Source organism: Primulina tabacum, chromosome 9, assembly GCF_025594145.1.
Source record: "Primulina tabacum isolate GXHZ01 chromosome 9, ASM2559414v2, whole genome shotgun sequence".
NCBI classification, from domain to species: domain Eukaryota; kingdom Viridiplantae; phylum Streptophyta; class Magnoliopsida; order Lamiales; family Gesneriaceae; genus Primulina; species Primulina tabacum.
The window spans coordinates 12,997,993-13,012,019 of NC_134558.1; the positions used below are offsets into that span (position 1 = coordinate 12,997,993).

Here is a 14,027-nt window from a genome sequence, read left to right on the forward strand (position 1 = left end):
CATATTTGCTCAAACTCCTACGTAACATACACATGGTTTTCATACAATAAACAACAAAATTATTACTATGACAAGATCGATTCAGAAACGAAAGAATATACATGCCTTTTGATGATTTGAAATACCGAAACGATGATATCGAGGCGAGAAATATGCGAGGGACGATCCGGGACGGACGTGGCATGATTTTCTTGAAGAAAATTGCCGAGAATTGTTGAAATCTTTGAAGGGAGGGCGGCTGCTGAATTTCCTATGAACCCTAGGTTTTAGTTTGCTCTCCAAAAATTCTGAAATAAGATGGAATGAAGTGTGTGTGCTGATGGTGTGTGTAGGCGTGTATTAGTATTTGTAAAAGTGTATGTGTGCGTGTGTTTTTGTGGTTAATTAGGGGTAGAGAGCTTAATTAATAATTTAAAAATATTAAATAAAAGTTAATCCACACTAACTTCTACAAATCCCCTAATTAAAATAAACTGCACAAGTGCTACACCTTTAAAGGTTTAAAAATCATAAAATCACCTAATAATTAAATTAGGCTTTTAAAATGCTTAAAATTAAATAAATCATTTAAAATGCCACTTCCTTTGTGGGGACCCGGACGCTAATCATATTCTTAATCATCATTAGGACAATTTAATCAATTATAATAAACAGGGTCTAATTTTTTTTTTTAAATTGCGGAACGTAATGGAATACATGCAAATATACATCTCAGTATATTAAAAGTACAAGTCTGGTACCATATACAATCATTCGAGCTAAGGTTTAATAACTACATATCCAGTATTCCAAACCCTATCTCAGATCAAAGTCCGCAGTCTCCACTCTAATCACGATCTCTCTTAATCTCCTCGACCCTGAACCTGTCCCACCTGTTGTCATGCACACATACAAACACGACAACAGCCGGATAACTCCGGTGAGAAATAAATCCCAGTATAAATCAACGAAACATGCAGTTATATCAACAATGTAAAAGCATGTAAAACATGTAACAAATATCAGTAACATGTAACAAAATCAGAACATAATCAATATAAAATCGCCAATCAGACTCGTGACTCCACGTTTCAGACTAGACTCAATCCTAGTCTAGGGATCCCGGTTTCCATACGTTGGCATTCCATATCGATCACCAGTAATAGAAGAAACTCCAATTCTATCCACATCGATATGGTATCGATCACCAGTAATAGAAGAAACTCCAATTCTATCCACATCGATTACCAATCGTCCGGTGACCTGTACATGATGAACTTTGGCACTTTCGCCAATTTACTATCTTGTGACATCGTGCAATGTGCCCGTGGCGATCCCACCACTATCAGGCACTTCTGTCACAAGATCACTCGACTAATACATGCTTTCTATACATTCATAGAACAAGCATATCAAGTCAAATCGATGAACATAGTAATAAGAAGTATGTGATTTAGGGAAACTCAAGTATATCATACTATACTCGAGTCGATCTCCCGGTACCACATTGACTTATACCTTTCGTCTGTAGTCTTGGGCTGAAGCAATATCAGTTTTGAACTCAAGACTATCTCTGTAAATCTGAAACGACATATCGAGAATCATAATATCAATATTCCATTCTCAATTCAACACTGAATCTGTTTAATCTGGATTTAAGTCAAATCAACGGCATAACGGCATAATTTCAGTATCTCCGTCAATACCAAATCAACAGACATCAATTACAAATCATAACTCATATCCGATACAACCTGTAATTCATTCATAATCCAAATCTGTCCGATTTCAAATCAATATAATCAGAAAATCATAACAATTCCATAATCAGTCTGTTTTTCAATCTGCTTCGATTCTACGATTTCTAACATGTCAAGAACATCATATATGAATCATATCAAATTCCTACAACATCATATTTTCAAATGATACCAAAACTCCATAAAACTTACGTCCAGTTGTAGCCTGCGTCGATAGGAATACAATACCGAAGTCGGATTCAAAATCTAACGGACGGATTTATCGCAAATCAAAATCTAAAATCAAGAATCACGTTTTCCCCCGAGCCTTCCGTTTTCCTCTTGTTTTTCATTCTGAAGATTTGTATGTATATATATTCACACGTTGCATGTAAAGGTTAGGTGGCTCGCCCTTTGTAAAACACGTCTCGCGCATATGCGCGACATCACGTGGCACATATGCGCGAGACCATATGTCTCGGCGCGTCCTCTGCACAGCACCTCGCGCATATGCGCGCCCTTACTTGGCGCATATGCGCGAGGCCTTTGTTCATTTTACCCAACTCTCGGGTACCCTCGCGCATGGGCGCGGATACACGTCGCTCATGTGCGTGAGGTTCTCTGGACATCTCGCGCATGTGCGCGCTCCCCGTCGATCATGTGCGCCCACTTCTCTGGAGTTGACTTTAAACCCTCGCATAGCTCGCGCATATGCGCGCACACCCACCGCGCATATGCGCGAGACCCTCTGCCCGTTTCGCGCATGTGCGCGTTCATGTCGCGGATCTGCGTGAAAGGCTTTGTCCTCGCACTTACATTTTTTCATGCTGAATCAAATCGTGTCCCGATTAATCCTCTCATAATTATATCAAATTATAAATCAATAATTACAGATTACTAGGATTAAATTCTCGGGCATTACATTTCTCCCCTCCTAAGATATGATTTCGTCCCCGAAATCACAGGCAATCAATTATATTAATAAGAAGGAATGTAACAGAAACGGAATAGAAACTTACATCAGTGAAACAATACTGGGAATTCCTGTCTCATGTCTGATTCAGTTTCCCAGGTGGCTTCTTCAATGCCATGACGAGTCCATTGAACTTTCACAAGCGGAATTGTCTTTGTTCTGAGCTGTTTTTCTTTACGATCGATAATCCGAATCGGTTTCTCGACATAACTCAATGTCTCATCCAGCTCGGTCTCATCTGGCTGCATAATATGAGACTCATCGGGGAGATACTTCCGCAGCATAGATACATGGAAGACGTTATGTATCCCTGATAATGAAGGCGGTAATGCGAGTCGATAGGCACGATCTCCTATCTTCTCGAGAATTTCATATGGACCAACGTATCGTGGAAACAACTTTCCTTTCTTGCCAAATCTGACAACTCCTCGGCAAGGTGAAATTTTCAAAAATACTCTGTCTCCTGCCTCAAATACCAACGGTCGACGTCGAATGTTGGCATATTTGGCTTGTCTGTCCTGTGCTCCCTTCATTCTTTTCTGAATCAGTTTCACTTTTTCAGTCATATCTCTGATCATATCAGGTCCAGTCTCCGGAACTTCAGAGATATCATCCCAATAACGAGGGGATCTGCATTTCTTTCCGTACAACGCCTCGAATGGAGCCATTTCAATACTCGTTTGATAGCTTTTGTTGTACGAAAACTCACAGAGAGGCAATGTATTTTGCCAGTTAGTGCTAAAATTAAGCACTACAGCTCTCAGCATATCTTCCAATGTCTGAATCGTCCGCTCTGATTGTCCGTCAGTTTGTGGATGATATGCGGTACTCAGATGTAACTTCGTACCTAGATCCTACTGCAAACTCTACCAGAAGTGCGAAGTAAACCGAGGATCACGGTCTGAAACAATCGACTTCGGCACTCCGTGCAATCTAACCACTTCTCGGACACAAATATCGGCCATCTGGTCATATCTGTATGTCATTTTGTATGGAATAAAACATGCAGATTTGGTCAATCGATCAATCACAACCCAAATCGCATCACAACCTCTGGAGGATCTCGGTAATTGCGTCACAAAATCCATGGAAATGTGATCCCATTTCCATTCAGGAATGGACAAACTCTGTAATAATCCTCCTGGTTTCTTCCTCTCAGCTTTCACCTGTTGGCAATTCAGACACTTGGCTACAAATTCAGTAACATCAGATTTCATCTGTTTCCACCAATACTGTGTCTTCAAATCATTATACATTTTCCTGCCACCAGGATGAATGCTAAAACGACTGTTGTGCGCTTCTGTCAGTATTCGATGTCTCAATTCTGAAACATTTGGCACAACAATACGATTATTCACATACAAAGTACCGTCACGAATCTGATACTCTGACTGATGTCCAGCTCTGATCATAGCAATCGAATTTTGTACGTTCTGATCAACTTTCTGTGCCTCTTTGATTTTCAATATCAGTTCTGGTTCAGCTCAAATTGCACATAATCTCAGAGGCTGACAATCTGTTTCAAAGGCTAATCCAGACAAACAGCAATCTTTTATCAATTGGAAACACCAATCGTCGACAAGGATAAAGAACATACCTTTCGACTCAGTGCATCTGCTACTGCATTAGACTTTCCTGGGTAATATTTGATTTCACAATCAAAATCCTTCAATAAATCGAGCCATCTTCGTTGCCTCATATTCAGCTCGGACTGTGAAAACAGATACTTTAGGCTCTTGTGATCAGAATAGATCTCAAACTTTTCACCGTACAGATAATGTCGCCATATCTTCAAAGCAAACACAATGGCCGCCAATTCAAGATCATGAATTGGGTAACGAGTCTCGTGTGGTTTCAGCTGTCTCGAGGCATAGGCAATAACATGCCCTCGTTGCATCAGAATACAACCCAATCCTCGATGAGATGCATCACAATAAACCCCAAAATCACCAGTACCTGAGGGAATAGTCAATATCGGTGCACTGGTCAGTCTTTTCTTTAATTCAAGAAAACTGGTCTCACATTCCTCAGACCAAACGAATGGAGCATTCTTCTGAGTCAACTGTGTAATCGGTTTGGCAATACTAGAAAAATCTTTGATGAATCGACGATAATATCCTGCCAAACCCATAAAACTGCAAATCTCGGGCACTGATGTCGGTCTCGGCCAAGAAATCACTGCCTCAACCTTACTGGGATCAACTGATATACCGTCTCCGGATATAATATGCCCCAGAAATACACCTGTCTCAACCAGAACTCACATTTCGACAGTTTAGCATACAATTTCTCAGCTCTCAAATTTTCAACACAGTTCTCAGATGATTAGCATGCTCAATCATATTCTTTGAATAAATCAAGATATCATCAATAAATATGATAACAAAATCATCCAGATATCTCTGAAATATGCAGTTCATCAACCCCATAAATACCGCTGGTGCATTCGTCAAACCAAATGGCATGACAATAAATTCATAGTGTCCATATCTGGTTCTAAATGCAGTCTTCGAGATATCAGAATCCCTGACTCTCAGGTGATGGTATCCAGATCTCAGATCGATCTTGGAATATACGGATGAACCCTGCAACTGATCAAACAAATCATCAATGCGAGGCAAGGGATATTTATTCTTTACCGTTGCCTTGTTCAGTTGCCGATAATCGATACAGAGTCTCATTGAACCGTCTTTCTTTCGAACAAACAGTACTGGAGAACCCCAAGGAGACACACTCGGTCTGATATACCCCTTGGCTAGTAAATCCTCCAACTGTTCTTTCAACTCTTTCAACTCAATCGGTGCCATTCTGTACGGAGCCCTCGAAATCGGAACTGTACCTGGCATCAACTCAATGCTGAAGTCTATCTCTCGAATCGGAGGCAAACCAGGAATCTCATCTGGAAAGACATCAGCAAACTCACACACCACTGGCAAATCCGCCAATGATGGACTCGATTTCAGTAAATCAACTGAATAGACAAGGAATCCTTCTGTTTCTTTCTTCAATAATCGAGTCATAGATAATACGGATATCAAAGGAATTCTGGCTCGAGAACCCTTACCGTAAAATTTCCAATCATCAGCCTTCTCAGGTCTGAATCTTACAATCTTGTGGAAACAATCGACTGTAGCTCTGTACTTGGTCAACATATCGATACTGATAATACAGTCAAAATCAGACAACCCAAGTACAATACAGTCTAACTCAATTTCATGCCCATCATACTGCAGTATACAATGTTTAACAGACTTCACTGATATCAAACCTGTCCCCAACGGAGAAGAGACAGACACTACCGCAGACAATGACTCAATAGGCAAAGAATGCATCAAAGCAAATCGCTCAGATATAAATGTATGTGATGCACCAGTATCTATCAATACATATGCAGGATAACCAAAAATAAAATAGTTACCTGCAACAACATTGTCAGGTGCCTCCTGTGCTTGCTCCTCAGTCAAAGCGAATACTCTGGCCTGCTGTCTCGGAGGCTGGCTCACTGTCTGGCTTCCTCCTGGCCTCTGCTGTGACTGAGTAGACGGTGCTAGTTGGAAAGAATGAACAGCAGATGGTCGTCTCCCGGTCTGAGCCACTGATCCAGATGACTCTTCTGCCTGGGATCCCTGTGCACCTCTCTCGGGACATACTCGGTCAAAATGTCCCTGCTGTCGACATATACGACAAGAGCCAAACACTCCTCGGCACTGCTCTGTGGAATGCTTCCCTCCACAAGTGCTGTAATATGGTCCTGTATAACTTTGGCTCTGACCAGTCTGTCTCGAGCCACTAGAACTGGAAGAACTGCTGCCAGACTTCTTGAACTGCTTCCCTCTAGCTTTGAAGAAATCCTTCTTTCCGCCACTACTGCTGCCACTTTCAAATCGAGGAGGTGGTTGCTGTGGTCTCGGTGCTGGTGGCACAAACGAAGCTCCTCTCTGTCTTATCAGACCGGCTTCGGCTCCCTTGGCTCGGTTCAGGGCAATAGTAAAATTATTCGGTCGCCCTGTGTTCACCAATGTAAAAATCTCGGGATTCAAACCACTGATAAACTGATCCGCAATAGCTTCTTCATTCTCGGGCACATGTGGAGCAAATCGCATCAAGGTAGAGAACTTAGTCACACATTCCTCAATATTTAGCTGGCCCTGTCTCAAGTTTGCAAACTCCGCTCCCTTATCTTTCCTGTATGACACTGGAAAGAATCTCTGATAGAATTCAGTTCTAAAGACATTCCAGGTAATAGTCGTACCTCGATGCTCCAAGGCCCGCTTTGTGGTAATCCACCAGTTCTTTGCCACATCATGCAACTGGTGCCCTATCAGTTTCACTCTCTTCTCATCAGTATAGTCCAAAGACTCAAACAGCATCTCGATATCATCTAGCCAACTCTCACAATCCACTGAAGTCTCAGTACCTTTCAGAGTCGGTGGATGGAAAGACTGAAATCTCTTCAGCAATGTTTCCATTGGAGTTGTTGTGACATCCATCGGAGGATTCGAAGTGCTACCCTGTTCCGGTACTATTCGGGGAGGCATATCTGATTATCAAATAGGTTAGCAACAAAATACACAAATATGTTTCAGTCCTCCTCCGATCATCATACTGCTGATCCAGAATCGGTGCTGATTCATTCTCAATAACACATGTTTTCAAATCAAGTCAAATAAACAGATAAACATACATTATAAAGCAATAAATCATGCTAACAATCAAAAGCAGGAAAGAACACACCTTCTACCCCGCTCCCTAGTTCATATCTCAATCTAAAGGATCTATCTCTAATACCACCTGTTGTGGGGACCCGGACGCTAATCATATTCTTAATCATCATTAGGACAATTTAATCAATTATAATAAACATGGTCTAAATTTTTTTTTTAAATTGCGGAACGTAATGGAATACATGCAAATATACATCTCAGTATATTAAAAGTACAAGTCTGGTACCATATACAATCATTCGAGCTAAGGTTTAATAACTACATATCCAGTATTCCAAACCCTATCTCAGATCAAAGTCTGCAGTCTCCACTCTAATCACGATCTCTCTTCATCTCCTCGACCATGAACCTGTCCCACCTGTTGTCATGCACACATACAAACACGAAAACAGCCGGATAACTCCGGTGAGAAATAAATCCCAGTATAAATCAACGAAACATGCAGTTATATCAACAATGTAAAAGCATGTAAAACATGTAACAAATATCAGTAACATGTAACAAAATCAGAACATAATCAATATAAAATCGCCAATCAGACTCGTGACTCCATATTTCAGACTAGACTCAGTCCTAGTCTAGGGATCCCAGTTTCCAGACGTTGGCATTCCATATCGATAATCAGTAATAGAAGAAACTCCAATTCTATCCACATCGATATGGTATCGATCACCAGTAATAGAAGAAACTCCAATTCTATCCACAGCGATTGACAATCGTCCGGTGATCTGTATATGGTAGACTTTGGCACTTTCGCCAATTTACTATCTTGTGACATCGTGCAATGTGCCCGTGGCGATTCCACCACTATCAGGCACTTCTGTCACAAGATCACTCAACTAATACATGCTTTCTATACATTCATAGAACAAGCATATCAAGTCAAATCGATGAACATAGTAATAAGAAGTATGTGATTTAGGAAAACTCAAGTATATCATACTATACTCGAGTCGATCTCCCGGTACCACATTGACTTATACCTTTCGTCTGTAGTCTTGGGCTGAAGCAATATCAGTTCTGAACTCAAGACTATCTCTGTAAATCTGAAACGACATATCTGAGAATCATAATATCAATATTCCATTCTCAATTCAACACTGAATCTGTTTAATCTGGATTTAAGTCAAATCAACAGCATAACGTCATAATTTCAGTATCCCCGTCAATACCAAATTAACAGACATCAATTACAAATCATAACTCATATCCGATACAATCTGTAATTCATTCATAATCCAAATCTGTCCGATTTCAAATCAATATAATCAAAAAATCATAACAATTCCATAATCAGTCTATTTTTCAATCTGACTTCGATTCTACGATGTCTAACATGTCAAGAACATCATATATGAATCATATCAAATTCCTACAACATCATATTTTCAAATGATACCAAAACTACATAAAACTTACGTCCAGTTGTAGCCTGCGTCGATAGGAATACAATACCGAAGTCGGATTCAAAATCTAACGGACGGATTTATCGCAAATCAAAATCTAAAATCAAGAATTACGTTTTCCCCCGAGCCTTCCGTTTTCCTCTTGTTTTTCATTCTGAATATTTATATGTATATATACTCACACGTTGCATGTAAAGGTTAGGTGGCTCGCCCTTTGTAAAACACGTCTCGCGCATATGCGCGACATCACGTGGAGCATATGCGCGAGACCATATGTCTCGGCGCGTCCTCTGCACAGCACCTCGCGCATATGCGCGCCCTTACTCGGCACATATGCGCTAGGCCTTTGTTCATTTTACCCAACTCTCGGGTACCCTCGCGCATGTGCGCGGATACACGTCGCGCATGTGCGCGAGGTTCTTTGGACATCTCGCGCATGTGCGTGCTCCCCGTCGCGCATGTGCGCCCACTTCTCTGGAGTTGACTTTAAACCCTCGCACAGCTCGCGCATATGCGCGCACACCCACCGCGCATATGCGCGTGACCCTCTGCCCGTTTCGCACATGTGCGCGTCTCATGTCGCGCATGTGCGCGAAAGGCACTGTCCTCGCACTTACATCTTTTCATGCTGAATCAAATCTTGTCCCGATTAATCTTCTCATAAATATATCAAATTATAAATCAATAATTATATTAAAGATTACTAGGATTAAATTCTCGGGCATTACATCCTTGACTTAACATAAAATACTACATTTTAAAATCGCCAAAAATCGTCGCCGATCTCTTTTTCTCGATCCCGCATCGAATAATCACCTGAAACATGAAACTCAAGAAAACATTTAACGTGCATCACATAAACATAAATAATTTAAATTAATGTAAATTAAATAGGTCATGCATCGCTATAAATCATTTTAAGCTTAAATAAATAATTTAACTATTAAATAAATGCATAGATTATACGTGTATTGATTTTGGGCTCTACAATATACTTATCTCCCGAAAACCGACTAGAAATAAATGAAAGCATTCTTATCAATTAATGATATAAAAATATAAAATAAAGTTGGGAAAATAAATTTTTCCAACTAAATTGATTCATTTTGGATTTTGGTTAATTAAGTATTCTATGTTTGGTTTAGTGCGGTGAGAAAAAAATTATTTTGCCAACAACATTTTACCAATACTTTTTTATGTATCGAAAATAATAGTACTTATTAATATATTATATATATATATATATATATATATATATATATATATTTGGGCCTAATCAAAATAAATTACTGTTTTATATAATTTTTATTTTTCAAATTTAATTTCGAAATTCTTTAAAAAAAATACTTTTATATTTACATATATTCAATTTTGATATATTGTTCGTTTACTGTGTTCATCTTTGTATTCCACTACAAAAGAAACAGAGATTTGTAATTGAATTTGAGACCAATAGTAATTTCGGTCTCAACTTTTATAATTTAAAATTTTTTTGAACCTCGATTTTTTTATTCTACTCACAAATTGGAGACCGAATTGTTATTAAGGTCTCTAAGTTGAGACCGAGATATTGTGTCGATCTCTAATTTGATATCGTAATTTTGAATTGGTCTCTAATTTGATACCGTAATATTGTGTCGGTCTCTAATTTAAGACCGAGATATTGTATCAGTCTCTAAATTGGAGACCGGATTTTTATGAGGTCTCTAACTTGAGACTGAGCTATTATATCGGTCTCTAATTTGAGACTGAAATATGAAAGTCGTCTATAATAATAAAACCTAAATTATTTTAAACTATTCACTGGTGTTCCTCTCGCTCCGGTCATCTTTCAAAACTTGCGATTTCAACTCCTCCAACACCATCGGCGATCGATGGCCGCCTACTGTCGCCACCGACTACAAGGGTCCTCCATTCTCTCATTAGAGGTAATTTTCTAAATTTTAAGATTTTTTTCCTCCTCTTTTGAGTTCTTTCCGGAGAAATTGACACAAATTCTTGTAATGAAAATCCTTATTCACGTTGTCGCTTCCACGATGTATATAAAAGAAAAAGCAAGGGATCACTGAAAAAAGAAAATTATATTTCAAATGGAGTTTTGCAAAAAATAAAAATCTCTAAATAAGAGACTAACTTTAATTAGTCGGTATCTGATGCGATCCGGGTGAATCGGGTGAGCCGGGTCGGGTGCTCTACCGGATCTGCTATCAATAATGTTGTTCAAGAAAATGAGCACAGTAGATGGATCTGTGAGCTATAGCTTCCACTGTGACCTGCAGACAGGGAGATGAACTCGTGAATGGGCGCCAGAGGGGTGTCCAGCGTGCCCACTCCGATGCTTAAGTCAGCAGGTGAAGATGAAGGAGAATGGCAATATATGTGAAGATATATGTACATGCCAAGAGCCTTGAATCAAGAAACTAGCTCCCTCGTTTATGGAATACATACATGATATTTATAGAAGAAAAGGTGGTAAGTACCTTGTTTTCAGTGAATACTTGCCACTTGCCCTCTTAGATGTTGACTTCCTGTCACGCCACCCTATTTTCCATCGTGTCACATCAATATGATTCTGTCAGGTACGCTTCTCGAGACAAGATCTTATCTTCTGAAACACTCGAGTGCGGCACTGTTATCGAGGTAGCCCGGGTAGAATGCCTCGCGGGAGTTTATATGAGAGCCCGGGCTTCTGGTTGCCCGGGCAGTTGAGCCTGAACTTGCACCTGCCCCGCTTCAGAAGAATTCATCATGCATAATGATCCTGATTTGGGAATCCACTTGTTATCATGGGTCATCCATGACCCGGGCTCTTATGGGGGGTATCACTAAAGTAGAAACCGCATATAATATATCGGTCTCTATTTTAGAAACCGATGAAGTAAATGTGGTTGCTAATTTAGAGACTGATTAATCGTACCGGTCTCTCACATTTAGCATCCAAGATTATTAATACTAACCAAATCAGTCGCTAATCGATCTCTGTTTTTCTTTAGAGACCGATCATGTTTCTAATCCGTGTTTTTCTTTAGTGTTCATCTTTCAAGCAACACTTCCGAAGTATCGGTAAACGGTGAAGGTGTAGGATGCTTCTACGCTCTAAATCGAGAAACCAATGAATTTCTCATTACACCCTTCTCCTCATATGTGCATAATTCAAGACTTGAGTGGTGCAAAAAGAAGGCACACCCCGCCAAAGATTTAACCCTATAAATTGACATCCATGTTTTTACCTATTCTTCGTTCAATCCCTTCTGATCTCTCAACTTCAGCGATATATCCTTAAATTTTTTAAATTATAACTCTCCAAACAAACCTTAAAACAATTTTCCACCATGTCAACCATAGTTTACCAAAATCTTGTCTCATGTTTTGAGACCCAATTCAAAGAAAAAGCCACCACCATCAAGCTCAAATTCGTGGCGGCGGCACCTGCGAGCTTGGTAGATATGAACACGTGCCTTGAATATGGCAACTGGGGTTTGCTTCAATCATACCCAGTCGAAAAGACCAGCTTCTGCACACAGAACCCATCATCATTTTCACGACTGAGCTTGAAATCTCTGGAATTGTGCACGGAAAATCTGGGAAGTGAATCGGGCAGTGATGTCATGACTGACAGCAGCAACATCAGCATTTTCTCCAGCTCTTCTTCGTTCAGTCACTCAAATTTGATAGAAGATTCAGCGTCCTGTTCAAGGGTTGAACACGTAAAGCCGAAACAGGAAGCGAAATCATTGGCCCCCCGTCAAGCGGGTAGGAATACAACCAAGACATCAAATGACTTCCCACCGCCTCTGACTTCAATGTGCGGGCCGAGTTCTCTGCAAATGCGCCGCCGTAGGGAAGGCGGAACGCTGATTATCGATGCGGTGGAGGCACCGTTGAGAAATTCTTATCTGCAAGCCGAGAGAATTGACGGCAGACTCAAGCTCTATTTCTTGACTGCCTCCGACTCGACGGTCAGCAGTACCACCTCCGCCAGCTCTGCCACAGAAGAAGAACAACGACGACAACAAAAACCAAGTGAATACGAATGCGGTGGGGAGCAGACGGATCCAGAGGAAACAGACGAAGTACAAAGTGAAATTGAGTCGGGAAAGGAAGAATTTGAAGGCGAAGTGAATTATGAAATGGGGTTGGAGAAACTTCAAAGGTTTGGTAGGTGCAAGGAAGGTGGGCATAGAAGCAAAGGGTTGTGCAGTGTGTGGAAGCCTGCTGCCTTTTGTGTGGCCACTTAATATTTATTATTTTTCTTGAATATTTGCGTCTTTTTTTATCCTATTTTTGAAAATTCTGCTATTTCTCCTTTTGGGATCAGTTTCGGTATCCAGGTTTAATTCTTCATGGGATTGAGATTTATGAGGTGTGAATGAATTACAAGTTATTGTGGATATTTGATTATATCCAAGTTTGAACATTGAGTAGCATGTTTTTTACCACCTCAGAACTTGGGATCTTTCCATGATGTAATGTACTTTTGTACCACTTGGATGTAACGGTATTTAACCATTTAATATGGAATTATCAGTTTAAAATGTTTGATCAAAATGTCAAAAATGTGATACGCGTTGCCCTTCTTGTTTTTTTATATTACTCAGCTGGTCTTCATTATGATCTGATTTTGAACTGGTTTTTCAATTGTTTTGTTGGAAATTTTTACACATGAATCTGGCAAAAACTTTTGCATTATTTTGTATATCCTGATTTAGGATGAATGCCGGCGGCATGTTCAACACATACAAGTCAGACGGAAAGTGGTGTTAACAATAAAAGAATGTTGCGGGAAAGGCTATTCCACTTGTGAATAGACCCTTCAAGAGTTAAAGTTGATGCTGTTAGAGTAGATGCCCTGCAAGCCAACGGTTGGCTAGGGAATTTATTGACTCAAGTGAAATAAACAATCTTCATTTTAAAATAATTTAACTTTTTATGGTCTTGTTATACTTTATCTGTATACCCATGCAAACAACATAGATAAAGTCCTTGATTATGTTTTAATACAAATGAATCGTAATTCGATGTTGAAACTCATTTGTAAACACTGCATATTCTAAATTAGTTCCTAGTCGATTCAGCCGCCTAAAACAGGGATAAAGGTCGCTTGAGCTCGAGACTAGCATCTGTGATGTTGTGTACTGCGTTTCTTGGTAAGGGCATGGAGATGTCCAAACATGCAGATGTATAGTCATATGATGATTATACTGAA

The 14,027-nt window shown here is 39.9% G+C and overlaps 1 protein-coding gene across 1 annotated transcript; it reads left to right on the plus strand.

Moving 5' to 3' along the window:
- The first annotated feature begins 11,989 nt into the window (after nucleotides 1-11,989).
- LOC142504631 (protein FANTASTIC FOUR 3-like) lies at nucleotides 11,990-13,367 on the plus strand. Its single transcript, XM_075617497.1, has one exon. It carries the CDS (start codon nucleotides 12,154-12,156, stop codon nucleotides 13,057-13,059), a length of 906 nt encoding a protein of 301 aa, XP_075473612.1. The 5' UTR covers nucleotides 11,990-12,153; the 3' UTR covers nucleotides 13,060-13,367.
- Nucleotides 13,368-14,027: the final 660 nt, after the last annotated feature.